The following is a 22,000-nucleotide window of genomic DNA, read 5'->3' on the forward strand; positions in this document are numbered from 1 at the left end:
CACACACACACACACACACACACACACACACACACACACACACACACACACACACACACACACACACACACACACACACACAACGTGTGTTGACCGCCCTTTTGTGCATCGTCTTTCCATGTACACTCTTTGTGGAATAGTTCAAGATCTACGAATCATTTTATGTTGCATTTGGCCACGTTTGAATCGGGATAGTGTGCTGGAAGTTACAATACGCCACTGTCTATGTTATATGTATGTTTCGGGAAGTAATAAGGAAAAACGTGACAAAAAGACACTTCCGTTTATTATATATATTTTCATACACTTAAGGCCCTGATATACTTCTGGAGAATTTCTTCTGCATTCTTCATTCAGGGGTAAAAAGTAGTTCTAAACAGTCGAGCAACGGTATACTGTTCCCGAACATTCAGACACCCGCCACACTGCTGTGGGAGGCGTTTAAAGGAGCATTTAAATATGAGGACGCTACATGTAAAACATCAACTAATGTGACATTAAAATCTGTTATCAATGACTTTATGCCTCATTCTAAGAGTAGAATTTACACAAGGTCAGTAAAGGAAGTTGTTTTAACCACTCGATGATGATTTAAAGTAATATATTTGCTGCAGAACATTTTTAATTTGTCCAATAATGGGCAAAATACAGACAAAATGAACAATAACAATGATGGTGATCCGTGCAAAATCATGATTTGTCAAAATCCTGAGTTTATCCTGATGGAAATTTTAAGAAGCCCAAATCTCGAAATAATCTTTTGGAAACTTGCCGTTTCAACCCCACAAACAATACTTGGAGCGTTTTTAGCTCAATTTGGGCAAAGCGTCCATAGACAGCGGTTCTTTTCTCCCCTCCCAAAGAACTGGAAGTGCCTGATCGGAGCATTTGTTTGTAAACAGTAACTTCATCTATTAAAGGAGATCCAACATCTTGTTTGGATCATTTAGTTTGAAATGGAGATGAATTTGACTTATCTGTCACAGTGACTGTGGGATGGAAGTCAGAACATGTTGTGATTGCAGGAAGAAATTCCATCAGTCTTATCGCTAAACTGTCCTCTAACAGGTCAATTTTCAGTAATGAGGCTGTGTTTACCAAGTGAAAGTATGGAAACCGAGTGAAAATTTTACTCAATTAAAAGTCCAAGTATCTAGCCAAAAATATACTTTCAAGTAAAAAAAAATATTCACATTAAATTGTACTCAAGTATTAAAAAGTAAAAAGTAACTTTTTCCAAGCTAGAATGAAATCAAGAGAGGAGATTGTGGAAGTGAGGATGTTAAATTTGACCAGTAATCGAGTCGCTCTCCTTACGCTCTCAAACTACTCATATACTTGTATAAATATGAATATTATGCAGTAAAATTAAAAAAAATATTGTTTCTTTTAAATGAATTATAAACCGACTGAATACTGTTCACAAGACTCTACACTGTCATTTAAAGGGTTAAACTTCTGGCGCACCGAGTCACGTGACACAACAACATGACGTTGATTTTCATGAAGCGCTCCTCTGGGCGCAGAGCCAACAAAAGTGCCTCTGGGAACAAACATCTTTACGTTTTTTCATTGTAACCAGTTTGGGTGTAAAGAGTAGAGTCTCTAGTTTTGTTTGATATGACGCTCTATATTTTTGTTTTAAATTTACAGGTCAGCACGCTGATGAACATGATGTCCACAAATGTGGATTTTAGGACATTATTCCCTCAAAAGTTTAAAAAACATGTTAGTTATTTTGAATTCATTTTCAACATTAACACATCTGTGGATCATTTCACTTCATTTGAATATATACAATTTGTTATATTTTATTTTGTTATCACTGTACAATAGGAATCTATTCATTAACATTAGTAAATGCATTCCTATATTTACTGTGCATTATCACATTGAGAATCAATGGGTTCATCCAAAAGCTGAACATTTTTGCTTTCAGAGGCTTTATATGGAGTTAGGATGAAAATTAGGTGCATTTCGAACTGTTCTGAGACCAGTGCAGACAGACAGCACACTGGAGGTTAAGTCGTTCACTAAATAGGGAGCAAGGGAGCATCCTATAGCTCTCTATTCAGCTAAGTGCATTCACTCCTAAAATATGACCAAAAGTTCAGTTTCAGGCTGCAGATGATGTTTGGATCACTCAACATGTTTGACAGACATGGGACAATGATAACCAGTACATAGATTTATAATCTATGTACTGTTTACAATTTATAATGTATATGGCGGCCACTGTTTCACAATTAAGATGTTTTCTCTATATATTACGGACATGTGTTGTAAGCGTTTAAGCGTTGCCAACCTAAACATTTGGTATTCAGTGATGTACGGAACATGACGATTTTCACTGGTTGCATTTTTATATGTGGTCTCATGATGTTATTGGATGCCACTGGTTTAACTGCATCACAGATGTATTGATATCTAGCTATTTTACATAGCCAGACAAAGAAAATGGTGAGAGCTTTGAACAATAAAAAAAATAAAAATTACTGTTCCAAGAATCATGGAAGTATAAATTTGAAAAAACAATGCTCGCCAACAGAGAATCAGATCCTCACCCGTCTCTTGAGTCTGTCTCTCTCTCTCAGTGTGAGAGTATCGGCCTTTGCGATCACAGGGACGATGTTGACTTTATTGTGGATCGCCTTCATAAACTCGACATCCAGAGGCTTCAGACTGGGAACGAATCAAATGCACAGAGACACGAGGGAATCATTCACAAATTTATGAAAACAGGAGAAACAATCAGAGAGCAGAAGGCCTATTCACACCAAATGCAGCCACTACATTCAAATGAAACATGTAACCCTAAAGATTCCCTCACACCAAAGGTCTTATTCATGAAACACACTGAAAAATTTTCATTTGTTTGTGAAACCATTCTTAGACAAATTGTTGCATTGAACTGAATGCTGCGATTTATATACGAATAGTTTTATGAACAATTTACACAGGAATGAGGCCCTGAGTGTGTAATTTTCTGTTTGTTGGATTATAAGCTTTTGAAGGCTGCCAAAAATTCAAGTCATGCTCGAAGAGAGTAGCTTTGATACAAATTCTAGGCTGCAATTTTTGTTGCACATCACCTATGAAATTTTCTCTTGGGCTGCCAAAAATTTCAGTTGTGCTCAGTGAATAGCTTTGACGCTAATGATTTTCATTTTGCGATTCATACCGTCTTTGAACTTCTCTCGGAAGCTGCCGAAAAAGACGTGCTCAGTGTGAATTGATTTGTTGCATTGCTTATGGTGTGAATAGGCTATAATTGAAAGAATGAGTGTGCGTGTTACCCATGTCCAAATGGCGAGATGAAGTAAAAGCAGCAGTGTACTCTGTTGTCGACGATGTGCCTACGGTTCAGTCCACTCTCGTCATGCAGGTATCGCTCAAACTGATTATCAATATACTGGATGATTGTTTTAAAGCTGTTGGGAGAGAATTAAGCACAGATCAGGGAAAAGGAGAGGGAAAAACAGTTCAATGCCATTAAAGATTGTGACCGATTTAAATAATCGCATGCCTTAAAATAGGACCCTATAATTTCCGTAATGCGGAAAACACAAAAAGAACTGCGGAATGCAGTCATAAAAATGGAATTAACAATAAAATGCAGAATGACACAGAATTTGACATACCGGGGATAAAATGAATGTATGAATGCACAATTAATAAAATTAAAATCGTGATATGTCATAGTGTGATGATTAAACCACAGAAGACTGAGATTTATTTTAATATACAGACTGCATGTGCTGCACGTTTCAAAGTGAAATACACTCATACACTGAAAACACTGCATCATGAGTGTCACGCTCGCTCTGTGTGTAGCAGATGACAGAGATCAGAGTGCTCATTCACTGTAATGCGCACAGCACATTGTAAAGACTTGACGTAGGGAGGGAGAGGAGGACACAGGAAACTGGGTTCTTCAACTCAAAGGTGTGATTTTTAATACACAACTCAAAAGGGCTTTTCAGCAGTACACACTTTCGCTTAAACACAACAGTCTCTTTCAGACAGGTATCTCTCTCACTCTCTCGTTGCTGGTGTGGTCCCTTTATACCGCTCTCCCCAATGCTTACTGCAAACAGAAACAGGTGTTAGACATTATAAGGCTCAGGTGTGTGCACCCTTACCACTTTCTCTCTCTCTGGACGAACGCTCGACCACACCCCCATCACCACATATCCCCACCGCCTAACTCTGTCCAGGGAGACATCTAGCCTGTCTACCACTCCCTGGCGTAGCTCCCCATTTCTGGAAAGGAAGTCCATGACAGCCATCTGCGCTCCCGATCTGTGGACCACCTCGAACCTAAACAGCTGGAGACAGATACCACCGGGTGATCCGCGCGTTGGTGTCTTTCATGCCATTGGAGTGAGGCATGATCCAAACACGTGCGCCCCCTCTATCAGTTCGTTTCACCTCATAATCGAGATCCCCCACTCGTTGTGTGACCTCAAAGGGCCCTTGCCACTTGGCGAGTAATTTGGAGCTCGATGTGGGGAGTAATACAAGCACTTTATCTCCTGGTGCAAATTCCCGTAGCCGAGTGCCCCTGTTATAGAGTCAGCCCTGACGCTCCTGAGCTTGGAGCAATATATGACGTCGAGCACACCGCGCGGGCACCACCCATACAGCACCTCGAACGGGGAAAACCCTGTGGAGGCTTGTGGGACCTCTCGCACTGTAAATAACAGGGGTTCGAGCCATTTATCCCAATTTTTAGAATCCCCGTGTACGAACGTACAAATTTTTTCAGGGTTTTATTAAATCCCTCCACCAACCCATCTGTTTGCGAATGGTAAACACTGGTGCGAATCGATTTAATACCCAATAATTCGTACAGTTTGCGTAGTGTTCATGACATAAATGTAGTGCCTTGATCAGTGAGGATTTCTTTCGGAATCCCCACTCGGGAGATTATTTTGAAGAGTGCCTCTACAACACTGTGTGCTGAGATGTTGCGCAGAGGCACTGCTTCAGGATATCGCGTTGCATAGTCCACCAAAACTAGGACAAAGCGATGTCCGCGTGCTGTCTGCTCTAACGGCCCGACGAGGTCCATGTCAATTCTTTTGAAGGGGACCTCGATTAACGGAAGGGGGCACAATGCCGCTCTTGAGGTGGATTCACCAGCTGACATTCACGGCATGCCGCACACCACCTGCGAACATCTCCGCGAATGCCCGGCCAATAGAAACAGGCCATTAGTCGATTAAGTGTTTTTCTCTCCCCAAGTGACCCGTCATCGGATTATAATGAGCCGCCTGGAATAACATTTCCCGGCGGATCTGCGGTATTAAAATTTGGGTCGTATCCTCTTTTGTTTGAGCATCCTGCGTCACTCGATACAACCGCTCTTTTATTATAGCAAAATAGGGATATGAAAGTACGATGTTTGTTTGGAGTCGTTGGCCATCAATAACTTTCACTTGGTCGAGGGCATGCCTAAGGGTTTCATCTCTCGACTGCTCTAGTGGGAAATCCCTTTCGGAAAATCCTCTCAGGACGGGAGGGGCCGAAGCCTCCCCCTCCCTCACGTCACCCTGACGTGGAGCTGACGAAGAGGGCCCCGGCTCCACCTCCCTTGCCAAAGCATCGCATATTTCACATCTAGTAGCTTTCTTGCAGGACCCATCCGCACATACTCCCTTTAACACATTTTTAAACTCTGGCCAATTAGTTCCCAGAATTAGTGGATGGGTGAGGCAGGAACTAACCGCTGCCTCCACTCTATGCTTTTTTCCCTGAAATTTGATAACGAGGGTCACTACAGGGTAGTTGTGAATATACCCATGCACACACTTCACCCTCACCCTTTTTGTTTGTGCCCAAAGCCTCGCATTGAACAAAACATTGGTGGATAGTGGTCAGGTTACAGCCCGTATCCAAGGCTTGATGAGTACTCCCCTTGACACTTACCGGTATTCTGTACACTCCGGCTCGATCAGGGGCAGCCCGTGGAATGTTGGGGTTCCGGACTACAGTTCCCAGCTTCATCATGGGGCATTGATCCCGGAAGTGTCCAGGATCCCCGGAACTCCAGCAGGCTGGCCCAGGTGTTACGCCCACACCTGTGTCGGCCGGTACATCCACCTGAGGGGAAGAGCGATGAGGCAATGAAGTCCCTGGGGGGCAGGGAACAAACCCCCGCGAATGGGGAACCGGCATCCATGCCTCCGGGGTACTGGGATGGGCTGTGGTGAGAGAGCAGAGTATGGGGGGGTGGGGAAGAGATCGGGGAAAACATAGAGGGAGGGTAGAGAGATTGGGAGGGCTCTTCCACCCTCTGGTACGCCGAGAGATGGTCCTCCACCAGTTGGACGGCCTGCTCCAGCGACACCGGGTGGTGGCACTGGACCCACTCTGCCGTTCCATTCGGTAGCCGACGGATCAGCTGCTCCAGCACCACCTGGTCGATAACTCACTCGACGTCACAGTCCTCTGCCAGCAGCCACTTCTGGCAGGCATCCCGGAGCTGTTGGGTGAAGGCAACTGGTCGGCCGGCCCCCTCCAACTTCATCTAGCGGAAAAGCTGTCGGTACTGCTCTGAGCTACGGCTGACACACTGCAAGATGGTCTTCCTCAGATCATCGTAGACCAGGAGACTTGCCACCGGCAGTTGTTGTGCCGCGTGTTGGGCTTCCACGGACAAGGGAATGAGCCTGGCTGCCCACTGAGCATGCGGCCAGCCCTGCGGCTGTCTGCTCGAAAAGATCCAGGAAGGCCTCTGGATTATCTTCTGCCCCCATCTTCATGAGAATGGCCGTGGGCCGCTGTGCCCGGGGACACGGCCGGGGCTTTCTCCTGGCTGAGGCGGCTCCGGATCGCATGCCGGTCCTCTGCTTGAACTCGGAGGATCTCATGAAAGCGGCGATCTTGGTCTTGGCGTAGCTCAAGCAGGGCCTGATGGTGAGTGTGATGCAGACCTTCGAGGGACTTGAGGACTTCGGCCAACTGCGAGGACTCCATGACGTTGTACTTCCTCCAAGTTCCCGGGTTTCAGCACCAGTGTAAAGACTTGACGTAGGGAGGGAAAGGAGGACACAGGGAACTGGGTTCTTCAATTCAAAGGTATGATTTTTAATAAACAACTCAAAAGGGCTTTTCAGCAGTACACACTTTTGTTTAAACACAACAGTCTCTTTCAGACGGGTATCTCTCTCACTCTCTCGCTGGCGTGGTCCCTTTATACTGCTCTCCCCAATGCTTACTGCAATTAGAAACAGGTGTTAGACATTATAAGGCTCAGGTGTGTGCACCCTTACCGCTTTCTCTCTCTCTCTCCAGACGAATGCTTGACCACGCCCCCGCCACCACACACATGCATACTATATACACTATATGGCCAAAAGTTTGTGGACACCCCCTTCTAATTAACGAATTTGGTTAATCCATTAAATCCAGTAAAGAAAAATCTTAATGTTTCTTTATGTAATGGCTTGGGATTTGTGTGCTCCCAAATTTGTGGTAACTGTTTGGGGATAGCCCTTTTCTGTTCCAACATGACAATACCCATGAACAAAGTGAGGTCCATAAAGAAATGCTTTACTGTGTCTGGCATGGAAGAAATTGACTGGCCTGCACAAAGCCCAGACCTGTACCCCACTGATCACTTTTGGGGTGAACTGGAACAGCAACAGTAAGTCAAGCCCCATCGACTAACATCAGTTCCTGACCTCACTGATAGCCTTGTGTCTGAATGAGAGCAAATCCCTGCAGCCATGTTACTACATACAGTATAGTGGAAAGCCTTCCCAAAAGAGTGGAAGCTATTATTACAGCAAAAGGGGAAACTGATGCCTAAGGTTATGAAATCAAATGTTCATCAAGCACATATGGTGTCCACAAACTTTTGGTCATAGAGTGTATTTAAATTATTAAATCGCAGCCTTTTGCAGTTTAATAAGCTCATTAGGCCATATAGTGAACTGCTTTTCTGGAAATAAGAACCTGTCAACAAAAACACAAACTGAATGGGCTTTATTCAGTTTTCCGTCAGCAGGGTATCTGTAGGTATTGACACTTAATTTTATAATTTGTATTAGTACTATCAGTCGATTAAATTTTTTAATCGTGCTTAATCGCATACTTTTTTTTATAGTTAACCGTGATTAAATCCCAGATTTTGAAAGTGCTGAAATTTTACTCTATATATACTTCTTTTCCTGTCAAAATGTACTTATTTCCTTCTTAGGATGCCCTGGCCAAAATAAAAGCTCAATTTAACTAGACACGTGAAATTAAAGAAATTGCGACAGAAATATATTACTACTGAATAGTAAAATGTAATATTAAATGTGATAATAATAATAATACTAATAACAACAACATCATCATCATTACATTTAATAAATATCTCAAGCAAGAGTGCCGTTGTGCTGAAAAGTATAGAAGCAAAAATAATGCTTTATAAAAACAAAGCATTAAAAAATAATGCAATGGTATGTCAAAAGTAATTGTTCTGTTATTATTTGATAAAAATTCTGATTTAATTTGATAAGACCGTTTTTTGATGATTAGATTTCATTCAACTTTAAAACACGGAATTCAGAAGAAATAAAACAGAACTCACAGAATTTGGGAAAAAAACAAAACGGAATTTGGAAAAAACTTAAAAGGATTTTAAAGGGCCCTACTCAAAGCATCATGAATCCCCATGTTTCTGCACCCATCAGTTTTCACCACAGCTTTGACAAATTTGAAAAAAAAGTGGGCATAAAAATGCTTAAAAAGGACCCAAATGGTCCATAAAAGTAGCCCATGTGACTCATGCATCATGTTCTAAGTCTTCTGAAGACATACGATCACTTAGTTTGATGAATATTATACTTATACAATTTTTCACTATAAAATCAAATCATTAATAATAACCTCAACAACACTTTTGGGTCTACCACCCCTGGAGTCGCAAGTTCGAATCCAGGGCGTGCTGAGTGACTCCAGCCAGGTCTCCAAAGCAACCAAATTGGCCCGGTTGCTAGGGAGGGTAGAGTCACATGGGGTAACCTCCTCTTGGTCGCAATAATGTGGTTCTCGCTCTCAGTGGGGTGCGTGGAGAGTTGTGTGTGGATGCCACGGAGAATAGCGTGGGCCTCCACACGCACTACATCTCTGCGGTAACACGCTCAAGCCACGTGATAAGATGCGCGGATTGACGGTCTTAGACATGGAGGCAACTGAGATTCATCCTCCGCCACCCGGATTGAGGCACTACGCCACCACGAGGACTTAGAGCGTATTGGGAATTGGGCATTCCAAATAGGGGAGAAAAAAAAAAAGAAAAAAAAACTTTTCGGTGTTTTTTTTTTAAGCTTTAAAGCAAGTTGCTATCAACTGCTATTTTATGGAAATCTTTAAGACCTCTCTTTTTGTGTTCTTCAGAAGAAAATAATAAGGGTTTGGAATGACATTATGGTGAGTAAATGATGACAGAACTTTCAACTATACCTTTAAAGAGATAGTTTAATTTTCAGTTCAATTCAATCACTGGGGAAGTGGACACATTTTAGGAACAACAGGCAACCACTTTGTCTAAAGAAAGGATATCAAAATGATCCACAACATCATATCTACAGGTTCCTGTCCAGTCACAAAACCACATGTCCTTCAGTAGAGCCATATCTTGGACTGTCCACAGACTCCTTCATATCCAGACCAGACCAAATGCACCAGTTTAACTCACGCTTCTCTAAAGTCTCGCCGCCAGCTTCCCTTTGTTCAAAAGTCTGCGAGCTTATCTAATCAACACACACTACATAACTGAATCAGACACAGATATGATCGTTCCACTGTATTCTAAATTGAATCGCTTTCTTGATCTGATGCATGGGTTGTTCGGCCTTGAGACCGCAGTCTTATCGAGGGAGTTGAAGCAGAAATAATGACAGTAGGTAGGTACGTGGATGGCAAATTTTTCATTAACAGCCTGTGGGTGCAAGACAGGAGGATATTTTTCTTTCAAATAGGACGTTCCCAACATTCCAAAGCAATGCTCCAAGACCAACAGAACAACAGACAACAGCTCTTTAAGGTCTACAAAACAGACCAATAACACACTGCTTTGCAGATACACAAATACAAAATATACAGTATAGAGCGCAACAGTGTCTGCCCACTTTTTAAGCCCTTTCGGTTCCTTAAGTATTTTTCTAATAGGGATTTAATAAAATCCTTCAAAAGTGTTCTAAGCCCAGCCAACCAACTCCGAGCTGAATCACAACATTACAAACTTTGATTTATAGCAAAAAAAGTATTTGAAAATTGGACAAAAACATAAAAGGAACAAGACTGCGCACTTATCGTCTTTATTGATGGAATGAACAACAAAACCCATGAAGTATTATGAATGACGTAAATTAACTTTAAAACAATACAAAACTACTGATTTAAAAGTACATTGCAAAATATTCCAATATATGCAAAAATAAGTAATTTGGGTATGTAATGAGAGCTACCTGATTGTGTCACAGTGTGTCATGGTAGTGGGCGGTAACTGCAGGGCTCTTTTGCTGCACTTTGTTGGACACAGTTCTCTGATTGGTGGATTTTCCCCTTCAGATTCATGGGTAGTGTAGTTCTTTACCAGAAATTCTGTTATTAACCATGATGTTTTTTGTTTTTTAAATAAGCTTAAAAATGTGGCCTAATGGCTTCAACAGAAGTATATAGCATCGATTAACAACCTCAGAGCTCATGGAAGGTCTGTCTTTAAAGGTTTATAAGTTATCATTAAGAATAAATTCTCCTATAGAAAAATTAATGGGATTTTTTTCACTTCTAGAACAAAAAAATCATCTCATTCTGTAATCATTTACTCATCCTCATGTTGTTCCAAACAAACCCATATGACTTTCTTTCCTCTGTGGAACACAAATGTAAATAATAGCCTCAGTCACCATTCACTTCCATTGCATTTAAGTTTCATAAAATGAAAGGAAATTGTGACTCAGGCTAATGGAGTTGTTGCACCATAAAGAACATTTCAAATCAGTTACTTATGAGGTTCTGTTTCAGTTACGATGCTGCCTACGTAGAATGTAGGCAGCTAGGTTTTGGAACAGTCTTAGGGGCCGTTCAGACTGAACATGTTCTTGCACTAAAAAAAGATAGTTGCAGCGTATTGAACAGAACAGAATGCAGTTTTTTTCTAGATGCATTTTTAACAGAACAAAACAGCAAAGCATTGCACAACGGTTAGTAATGTCTGTCTAGCGCATGTTTACATAGAAAACCGAAAAACAGCGCAAACAGCACATTGCACTAACAAAACTAGACTCAGCGGCACGAATAGAACAAAATGCAGGGGTTTTAACAATTGAAGAACTTAATACAGCGTCTTAAAAACATGGCACCCCTTCAAGAGACATTGAAAAATACAGAGATGCGGCACAAAGGTCAAAAATGGTCCAGACAGCAAAAGTTTGTTCACAACAGAGTTGTCGCAAAAATATGTTCATACGGGACAACTCCTTAAGAGCATGGCATCTTTGGCAACAAATATCTGGCAGAGAAGTACGAAATTAAACCAACCGACCACCCAAACATACACACACTGACCAGTCCTGGCTGTTGATGGCGTCTCCGTATCCTGGCGTGTCCACCACGGTGAGGCGGAGCTTCACTCCCCTCTCCTCGATCTCCACGGTGGATGCTTCGATCTGAACTGTGCGTTCAATTTTCTCTGGAAACACAACATGACTCCCGTCAGAACAAACACACTCAGGTTTACGGAACAAAAGGACCTTGAGCGTGCAAAAACACTGGAGGGTGCACAGAAAGGCCGTAAAGACAAATCACATTAAAAATATTCATGATTTGTTGATGTAGCATAAGAGATTTAGGAGGTGTTTCTCAGAAGTTTCACTGAGCTGGTGGGAGGAAGCCCTGGGCTGCAGACGGGACCATTTTCTTGAAAACATCCTTGTCTCCAGTGCTCAACGAAGGGATTTTAAATACACTAACCATCTAAATCAGAAATATCTTGCATTCCACTGCGAGTAACAGCTGATTTTCTGTAAAGCTGCTAAAAAAAAAAACGATACAGATAAAAATTATTTGACTTGAGTTTACTTCTATTACAATGTTTTTTTCTACTTTGGCAACAAAATCTCCATGTTCTCTCTTTGCACTATCAAGCAAACAAGTGATAGCCAGTGCTGAAGCATTTCACCAATTAGAAATGATCACAATTAATTCAGATAAAATAATGTCCACCATCATCCAATCACTGCCAATCATGTTAAAATAAAATGATACATTATAAATTCTGAATCTATGTACTGATTATCATTGTCACATGTCTGCCAAACATGTTGAGTGATCCAAACATCATCTGCAGCCTGAAACTGAACTTTTGACTTGGACTGAATGCACTTGGCTTCATAGGAAAGCTAGAATGCTTTAATTTAGTTAATGACTTCACCTTCAGTGTGCTGTCGGTCTGCACTGAGAACAGTTTGAAATGCAACATATTTTCATCCTAACTGCATATAAAGCCTCTGAAAACAATATTTTTCTTCTCAATGTGAAAATGCACAGTAAATACAGAATTTCTAATGAAAACCTAGTGCTATTGTACACATTAGTGTATATTGTGTTTAGCAGTGTGGCATTTCGTGATAAATCGCTCTAATTTAAAAAATGGCAAATTGGGGGGCCAGGGTAGCTCAGTGGTAAAATACGCTGGCTATCACCCCTGGAGTTCGCTAGTTTGAATCCCAGGGCGTGCTGAGTGACTCCAGCCAGGTCTCCTAAGCAACCAAATTGGCCTGGTTGCTAGGGAGGGTAGAGTCACATGGAGTAACCTCCTCGTGGTCGCTATAATGTGGTATGTTCTCGGTGCGGAGCGTGGTGAGTTGAGCGTGGTTGCCACAGTGGATGGCGTGAAGCCTCCACACGCTCTATGTCTCCGTGGCAACGCGCTCAACATGGCACATGATAAAATGCGCGGATTGACGATCTCAGATGCGGAGGAAACTGGGATTCGTCCTCCACCACTCGGATTGAGGCGAGTCACTACGCGACCACGAGGACTTAACTTCTAAGCATTGGGATTTGGGTATTCCAAATTGGGAGAAAAAGGGGAAAAATCCCCCCCCCCCAAAAAAAGGCAAATCGGATAGAGATTAATTATTTGACTTAAACATGTTTCAGTGTAAAGACTCAATTAGTTTTCTTACCAGATGTAGTTTTGTCTCCTTTGTGATCGACAGCATGTTGTTTTGTCACATGACTCCGTGCATCGAAAGTTTAACCCTTTACTGACAGCACAGAGTCTCCTGAGGTTTAAATGAAATTAAATAATGCGTTGCGTATAGCGAAGCGAGAATACAACGTCCACGCGTGGGGGGTGGGGGGGTTTGCACGATGTTAAAACAAATGCCACTTAATTTGATATTTTGTTATTTAATGCACCCCATTTAGATATTTGTAAGTGTGATTCAAGTGTCCAAATACTTTTTGGGGCCACTGTAAACACTGGGGGACAAAATTAAGTTAATCTAAAAAGGATTTTCTCATGACTACTGGGGATCATTTTGGTCTTGCACACAATATGCCGTAGAGTTAATAAAGACCTGACGGGAGCCATCTGTGTTCATATGCGTGTGTGTGTTACCTGCTGCTCCAGGTATGTAGCGTTCTGGGTAGAGGTCGGTCAGAAAGAGGCTGTTAATAAGGGTTGATTTCCCAAGACCAGATTCTCCTGTGAAAATAAATGAAAAAAGTCAAAAACACAATGTACGTTTGTGTGTGTGTTTGTGTGTTTATATGTTACTCACCTACGACCATCAGTGTAAACTCAAATCCCTTCTTGACAGACTTCCTGTGCACCTGATTGGGCAGGTTGGCAAATCCGACGTATCCTGTAGCGTCAGGGAACTTATAAACACATCAGAACTGTTATACACTCACATCTACTTGAAAGGCAATTAAATATCCATATGTTTAATACTTAACAAGATCAAGAATTTGTGTCTAATTTACCTTTCCTTTTTCTCCAGACTGTGACATGGTGCTCTTGCTTGGCTAAAATGTATAAAAGGAAAAAAGTTTCAAAAAATTAAACAAGTCTTCTGGTAGCCTCTCCTGATTTCTCTCAAAATCACTGTTTTGGAAGGTCAAGTATAGTGCTTTTCACGATACATATAGTTTCAAAACAGCAGAAAATCATGCATTAATGTCTTTAAGCCCCCACTCAACAAGCCAAAGGCGACTGTGGTTAAAAAAACAAAAAACACCATTAGATCTTTAGGTAGTGGAAGGAACCAGATTCAACAGGGGGCGCTCAACCTCCTCTGGCAAAACACATTATTGGGTCATTCCGAGTCAAATCAACTAGAAGTCCCCGATTCAATATTTAGTTTTTTTTGCTAGGGAAGGTAGAGTTACATGGGGTAACCTCCTTGTGATCGCTATAATGTGGTTCGTTCTCAGTGGGGCGTGTGGTGAGTCGAGCATGGATGCCGTGGTGTGTGGCGTGAAGCCTCCACACGCGTGCTGTCTCCGTGGCAACGCACTCAAGAAGCCACATGATAAGATGCACGGGTTGATGGTCTCAGACGCGGAGGCAACTGGGATTCGTCCTCCGCCACCCGGACTGAGGCGAGTCACTACGCCACCACGAGGACTTAAAAGCACACTGGGAATTGGGCATTCCAAATTGGGAGAAAAAAAAAAATAATAATTAGTGATTTAAATAAACCCCTAACCTTAGGCTTTTGACGAATCCTTCACTTTATAGTCAAATTAAACATTCCCATTTAATTTACGTCTGATGGGTTTCTGTTTCTTAAACTATCTCTGGGGCTATCCATCATTATCATCCTCCTTCACACACACATTGCAAAGAATGAGAGAGAGAGAAAGCGAAAGAGAGGTCAATTACAGGGAGAGAACAATGCTGTTTATCTTCCATCGTCCTGGAAATACTTTCCAACATTTACAGCCCCTCCCCATAAATGAGAGCGAGCACACACACACAACAGTGCCTTATCACACACTAAACCGCCCAGAACCACTCAGTATGTGTGTGTGTGTGTTTTATGGGGTTTGGGTGGAAGTGTATTCATTAGAGACAGCCAGGCTGGGAGTCGTCATTGTGAAGGCCAATTCAGCTGTAATATTGAAGGATTAGAGTTTTTCATTTCTATGATCCTGAACTCGAGTGTTTCGACTCCACAGCCAGGAAGAATCAAGAGTCAAAGTGTTTCTCTAAATACCACAGGAACTCGTTTAGAGCAAATGTCAGATGTTGGGTGTAGCAGAGCCATTTCTATAATGAAGGACACAGTCAGCAATCCCTGACTTATCACACACACACACAAACACACAAGCATGCTGGGAGGTCTTGTTATTGCTGGCTGGGAATTATAGGAAGGATAAACTTGCAGTAGATTAATAAAATGGCCTCATTATGGCTGCGGTGATTATACCAAGCTGCTCCACGGGTGCTTTTTGCATTAATACAAATTATACGGCAAAACAATTGTGATATTACAAACACAAGCTTTCAACTGCGCCTTGCCCCAAAATACTAGCACAGGTGCTGCTGACCTGACTTAAAATATCTGCTGTTTTAACGATAAACTGAAAAATTGTCCTTTTGAGGTTCTTAACGGAATTCCTGACAGAGTTAATCGGATCGTAAGCTCGTGAGACATGTGACTGGAATGCCACATATACAGTCAGATCATCCATGCAGGAAGAAAGCTGGGTTTGCTTATGGCTTCCGGTCATGATAACAGCATTGTGTGTCACAAGTGAACTAACAAAGCTGCAGTCTAAAGCACCACTTGAGTTTATGAGTGAAACGTGCTGCATCATGACCCTGGGTGCAATTCACTTCACTGAAGAGCAGCTCTCCTCCGACCTTTTGATGAATGATTTTAAAGACATTAAGACAATGGACGGAATCACTTTCAAACCAAGATGGAAATAACACATCTACAGCAAAGGAGTTTAGATCAAGAGATTAGACGTGATAAAGTGAGAAAGAGAGGGAGGGATTGGAGTTCAAAAGAAAGAACAGGAAAGAAAAATAAATAAAAAGTTTGAATGTTCAAAAGAAAGTTTGAATGAAAAAATAAGAAAAAGTACAAAAAATGAAGTTTGAAAAAGTTTGAAAGCTAGAAACATATTTGAAAGTTCGAAAGAAAGGAAAGAGAGTTCTTAAGTTCAAAAAAGTTCTAAAAGTTTCAATAAACAAAGTTTGAAAGTAAGAAGTTCTAAAGTTTGAAGAAAAGTTCAAAAGAAAATTCTAATAAAATAAATTTAAAAAAAATTTGAAAAGAAAAAGTTCAAAAGAAAGTTAGAAAGAAAATTGGAAAGTTCGAAATAAAGTTCAACCGAAAGAGTTCAAAAGAAGTTCAAAAGAATCGAAAGAATCGAAAGTTCGAAAGAATCAAAAGTTCGAAAGAATCAAAAGTTCGAAAGAATCAAAAGTTCGAAAGAATCAAAAGTTCGAAAGAATCAAAAGTTCAACCAAAAAAGTTCAAAAGAACTTTGAAAGTTTGAAAGTTCAACAGAAAGGCAGTTCGAAAGTCTGAAAGTTCGAAGCGAAAGAAAGTCAAAAAAAAAAAGAAAAGAAACAAAGTTATGGAGAAAGTTTAAATAAAGAAAATAAAGTTAGAGTTCTAAAGTTTGAGTGAAAGACAGAAAACTAAAAGTTCTTGGAAAACTTTGAAAGTTCAAAAAAGCAAGTTTGCAAGAAAGGAAGTGTAAAAGAAAGTGTTCGAAGGTTCAAAAAAGAAAGTTCGAAAGAGAATTTTGAAAAATAAAAGAACAATTATAGAAAGTTTGAAAGAAAGAAAAAGTTCAAAACGAAGTTCGAAAGAAAAAGGGACAACATAGAACGAAGATTTCTCTTGTTTATAAAAAACACATAAGCAATAAAAATGAAAACAAACACTTAATATGTAACAGCTAGCAGAACTTTAATTATAAAGATTATAAAGAGTCATTTTAAAACATGTTTGTGTTTACACGTCATGCCAAGATTCTGCTCATCATGAATCTAGAATTCCCTATCGGAACACTTCTATTTAAGTTTGGGATTATTTTAACTTAATGAGCCAAAAGATATAACTTTGATGAATGCGAGCTGTTGAACAACCTGACATTTGTTGTTCTACATTAAAACATTTCTCCTTGAAATAAAACAAAATTCAGCTGGATAGATAGATATATAGATAGATACTTTTTCTGTCATACCACCTTTTTTATATTAATGTGTTACACATAAAAATCTGGTATGACAGAAAGTTACTATATCCTCTTAAGAACTTTTCCTTAACTCTCTTAATGATAATTAACTGAATTTGCAGACTGAATTGTTGGCTCTCAGAATGTTATCAGGTTAAGTAAGGAGGTTCAGTTCAGGCAAAGAACATGCTACTAAAACATTTAAATGTGTTGTCAGACATGGGCATCTCTCCTAAACTCCCACAAACCTCTCTCCAGCAACATGTCTCTAAATTCACTTGATGCCAAATTCCTGAGTAAATTACGAATAAAACGTAAGATAACCTCAATGTACATTTTAATTTTCACCTCATCTGAAGAGAAACATGCCTCCTCATGTCACACCCTGCTTCATATCTGAAACTGTTACTGGCACAGTGAAACAGAAAATAAGTGCGTTATCTAACAACTTCAAAGAGTTTGCAACAAAATATCGAGTGATATGACCTGTTATTTCATGAAAATACAATTCCACGCAACTTTCTATCAACTTTGACATGAGACATTTTCAAAAGCTTCACTGATTCATCACTTCCGGATACACGCGCGGGGCAAGTTAGACTAACTTTCACGCGCCATAAGCCCTTACCTGTTATAGACTCGTGATAAAACGCAAAAACGAGGATTTTTTCCCCACCTTCCTTGTTTTCTTTCTTCCCAACAGGCCAATTCAGGGAATACGGAAATCGCTACAATTCCGCCTTTATCCCACAATGCCTGTTTACTAATTGATTGAGACGCCTGCGCAACAGACGCCATTACGGCTCAAACCGGTGACGTTGTTGACTGAGAGTAGAGCGGCGGTTTAGAGCCAAAATGGCAAAGACGGGACACAGTTTCAAGAAGATGTCTCAAACGTTCAGAAGCGCTGTCAACAAACAAGCATCGGGATTTGTTGTGTCAAACTATTATAAACAGTTAGACAATAGAGCTGTTCAGCTTGTAGTCCAAAAACCCGTAAGAGAAATCGTCATGGGTTCCCTCTGGATTTTCCTATGGGTTTTATAATGGGGGTTTTGAACTTATGAGTAAAATAAGGTCTGTGGTAAACTTTACTTGACTAAACGTGGACGTTTTGTTCTACAACATAAATGACACACTTTCATTCCTCAATTGTGAATTTTGAAGCCGTTGTGCATTTATTTAAAAAAATAAAGTATATAATTAAATACGGCTTCAAAAATAACGTTTGAGGTATGACTGTGTGTAATTTATGTTGTAGAACAAAACTTCCACGCGTCATCAAGTAATGTTTACCACAGACCTTATTTTACTCATAAGTTAAAAAAAACCCATAGGAAAATCCCGTGAGAACCCATGGCGAATTAGACTTCTGGGTTCGCCTACAAATTGACATCACGGCTGAACAGCTCTATATTAGTTTATGCTGCAATCCATTCAACTCGGAAAGTCAGATTTTCCAACTTCCTACAAGGAAAAGTGCAACGGAACGCCACTTGAAGTCGGAATTCCAACTGGGAAACTCGTGTGGAAATGGCGCGTTCCATTTTCCTCAGTTGGATGTCGGAGCTGCGAATAACGTCACACCCGAGTTGACCGCGTTCCATTACACAAGTCGGAAAACCAAGATGGATGGGGTGGGGGAAGAAGCCATTGTTAGCAATACCAGTCGATAAAAACACATAAAAAAGCAGTATTTTGCACAGATAATGCCGAAATATCATGTCCACAGATAGAGGTTGGATAGTACTTTGTGCATCACTGAGTTTATTGAGACACAGACAAACAGAAGTGCTAATAAACAATATATTACTACTGTTTCAATTATTGTTGATGCGCTGAGCAGCCATTTTGGATTCTGAAGTCGGGGTTGTTGTGGTTTCCGAGTCGGAGCTCCGACTTGAGGGGGTGTTCCAGTTAAAAGTTCCTACTGGGAACTCAGAATTTAAATGGAACGCACCAAAATTTTTAACTCCGATTTCGTTGAGATGCAGGTGTGTGACGTCACACAAACATGTCGGCACTCAGGGAAACATACAAAGTAATTGATAAACATTCACTTTTATTAAGTAATATCGATAAATGAGTCAAAGTTCCTACATTAAATTATATTAAAGCTTATTTAAAAAACGCCTGCATAAACAGGTGTATAAAACATGGTCAATTATACTTCCTTTTCATAATCGTACACCTGTAGCACAAATGCCAGTGTTCCAGCACTGTTTATAAGTTGGGTTGCAAGGAGACGTCTCAGGTAACAGTCAAACACCTGCTAAGCTAACGGGAGTGTTGCAGTTTTGTTTCCTTTTACGTCATCTTCCAAATATCGGGCAGTGGAATGCATTTATGGTCACGATCGGAGATATCAAGTAGGAATATCCCAGGGGCCTGGGTAGCTCAGTGAGTAAAGACACTGACTACCACCCCTGGAGTCGCGAGTTCGAATCCAGGGCATGCTGAGTGACTCCAGCCAGGTCTCCTAAGCAACCAAATTGGCCCGGTTGCTAGGGAGTCACATGGGGTAACCTCCTCGTGGTCACTATAATGTGGTTCTCGGTGGGGCACGTGGTGAGTTGTGGGTGGATGCCGTGGAGAATAGCGTGAAGCCTCCACACGCGCTATGTCTCTGCGGTAATGCGCCACATGATAAGATGCGCGGATTGACGGTCTTAGACGCGGAGGCAACTGAGATTCGTCCTCCGCCACCCAGAATGAGGTGAGTCACTATGCCACCACGAGGACTTGGAGCGCATTGGGAATTGGACATTCCAAATTAGGGAGAAAAGGAGAAAAAAGGTTGGAATATCCCACATCTGAGTTGAATGGAACGCAGCATTAGATTTGGGTTATTCTATTAAAATCATTTAACTTCTATTTTCATTTAATTTAGGTTTTTACTATTTCAAGATCTAGTATTGTGATTTGATATGAATTTATGTGTGGCACAATTATTGGCACTCTTTTATTCAATACTTTGTGCAACCTCCCTTTGCCAAGATAACAGCTCTGAGTCTTCTCCTATAATGCCTTAATGAGGTTGGAGAACACATGGCAAGTGATCTGAGTCCATTCCTCAATACAGAATCTCTCCAGATCCTTCAAATTCAGAGGTCCACGCTGGTGGACTCTCCTCTTCAGTTCACCCCACAGGTTTTCTATGGGGTTCAAACCAGGGGACTGGGATGGCCATGGCAGAACCTTGATTTTGTGGTTAGTGAACCATTTCTGTGTTGATTTTGATGTGTGTTTTGGATCATTGTCCTGCTGGTACATCCAACCACGGCCTATTTTAAGCTTTCTGGTAGAGACAGTCAGGTTTTGATTTTTTTGATTTTTTTATCTGTTGGTATTTGATAGAGTCCATGATACCATGCATCCAAACAAGATGTCCAGGACCTCTTTCATAAAAACAGCCCCAGAACATTAAAAATCCACCACCATATTTAACCGTGGCCATGAGGTACTTTTCCATATTGCTACCTCTCTGTGTGCCAAACCCATCTCTGGTGTTTATTGCCAAAAAGCTCTATTTTTGTTTCATCTGACCATAGAACCCGGATGCATTAGAAGTTCCAGTAGTGTCTGGCAAACTGAAAATACTCGAGTTTGTTGTTGGATGAGAGCAGAGGCTTTTTTCTTGAGTATATATTCTTGTGGTAATAAAGGTGATGTGTGATTGTAGTTTTGGAGCCTTTCTGACCCCAAGACACAATTCATTTCTGCAATTCTCCAGCTGCGATACTTGGAGAATTTTTGGCCACTTGAACCATCCTCCTCAGCGTGTATGGAGACAATATAGACACGCGTCCTCTTCCAGGCAGATTCTTAACATCTCCAGTTGGTTGGAACTTCTTAATTATTGCCCTGATGGTGGAAATGGGTATTTTAAATGCTTTAGCTATTTTCTTATAGCCTCTTCCCATTTTGTGAAGCTCAACAACCTTTGTGTCGCACATCAGAACCCATTGTGATGGATGACTGAGAGAATTTGGCTTGTGTGTTATCTCATATTATACCCTTGTGAAACAGGAAGTCATGGCTGAACAGTTTCATGTTCCTAGACACCCAGGTGCACTAAAAAAAATGTAAAATATGAATGGGAATATACTTCAGATATATTTTACTCATAAGAATTTCTAGGAGTGCCAGCAATTGTGGCCAACGTGTTTTGGAGAAAAATATTTAATTATGAGATTAAATTAGTTTACTTCAACTAAAGGTTAGATTTTTGTGAATATTGTAAATGAAAGATTAAAAGATAAACAATAAAGACATATTTTTCACAGCCTTTGCTCATATTTACCAAGGGTGCCAATATTTTTTCCACCACTGTATATATATATATATATATATATATATATATATATATATATATATATATATATATATATTGAAATTAGTTTTGTAGACTTCAGATCAAAAGATTTTTAAGATCATGAGAAAAATTTCAGTCAAGTGTTTCAAAAGTTTTGACCGGTAGTGTATTACAATTTTTGTTCATGTAGTGTTACAATATCTTTTTTTTTTTTTGTATAATTTTTTGTTTTGTTTTTTTGTTAAACAGTTGAAAGCAAAACAGTTCACCCCCCCCCCCCCCAACCCCACCTTACACACACACACACACACACACACACACACACACACACGCGCGCGCGCGCGCACAGCTTCTCTGCGTCCTCATTGGCGAGCAACAGATGCTCTATGGTGCGATTGGACAAAAGTTTCATTCCAGTCTTAAACATGTGCACAACACACCCCCTCCCACACACACTGACACACACCCCTCCTC

The 22,000-nt window shown here is 40.8% G+C and overlaps 1 protein-coding gene across 2 annotated transcripts in view; it reads right to left on the minus strand.

The window, feature by feature from the left end:
• LOC127414537 (septin-2-like) overlaps positions 1-17,994 on the minus strand; it is a 46,306-nt gene extending 28,312 nt beyond the window's left edge. Inside the window, exons 1-7 of one of the 2 annotated variants that reach the window (XM_051652632.1) lie at positions 17,840-17,994; positions 13,996-14,037; positions 13,791-13,890; positions 13,628-13,714; positions 11,569-11,692; positions 3,297-3,431; positions 2,565-2,682 (exon numbers count right to left, since the gene is read on the minus strand). In XM_051652632.1, the coding sequence (XP_051508592.1) occupies positions 2,565-2,682; positions 3,297-3,431; positions 11,569-11,692; positions 13,628-13,714; positions 13,791-13,890; positions 13,996-14,022 (591 nt within the window). In that variant the 5' untranslated portion in view covers positions 14,023-14,037; positions 17,840-17,994. The remainder of the gene's footprint in view (positions 1-2,564; positions 2,683-3,296; positions 3,432-11,568; positions 11,693-13,627; positions 13,715-13,790; positions 13,891-13,995; positions 14,038-17,839) is intronic. The other variant, XM_051652633.1, reaches the window with a different exon arrangement.
• Between the last annotated feature and the right edge of the window lie 4,006 nt (positions 17,995-22,000).

Source organism: Myxocyprinus asiaticus, chromosome 24, assembly GCF_019703515.2.
Source record: "Myxocyprinus asiaticus isolate MX2 ecotype Aquarium Trade chromosome 24, UBuf_Myxa_2, whole genome shotgun sequence".
Classification (NCBI taxonomy): Eukaryota; Metazoa; Chordata; class Actinopteri; order Cypriniformes; family Catostomidae; genus Myxocyprinus; species Myxocyprinus asiaticus.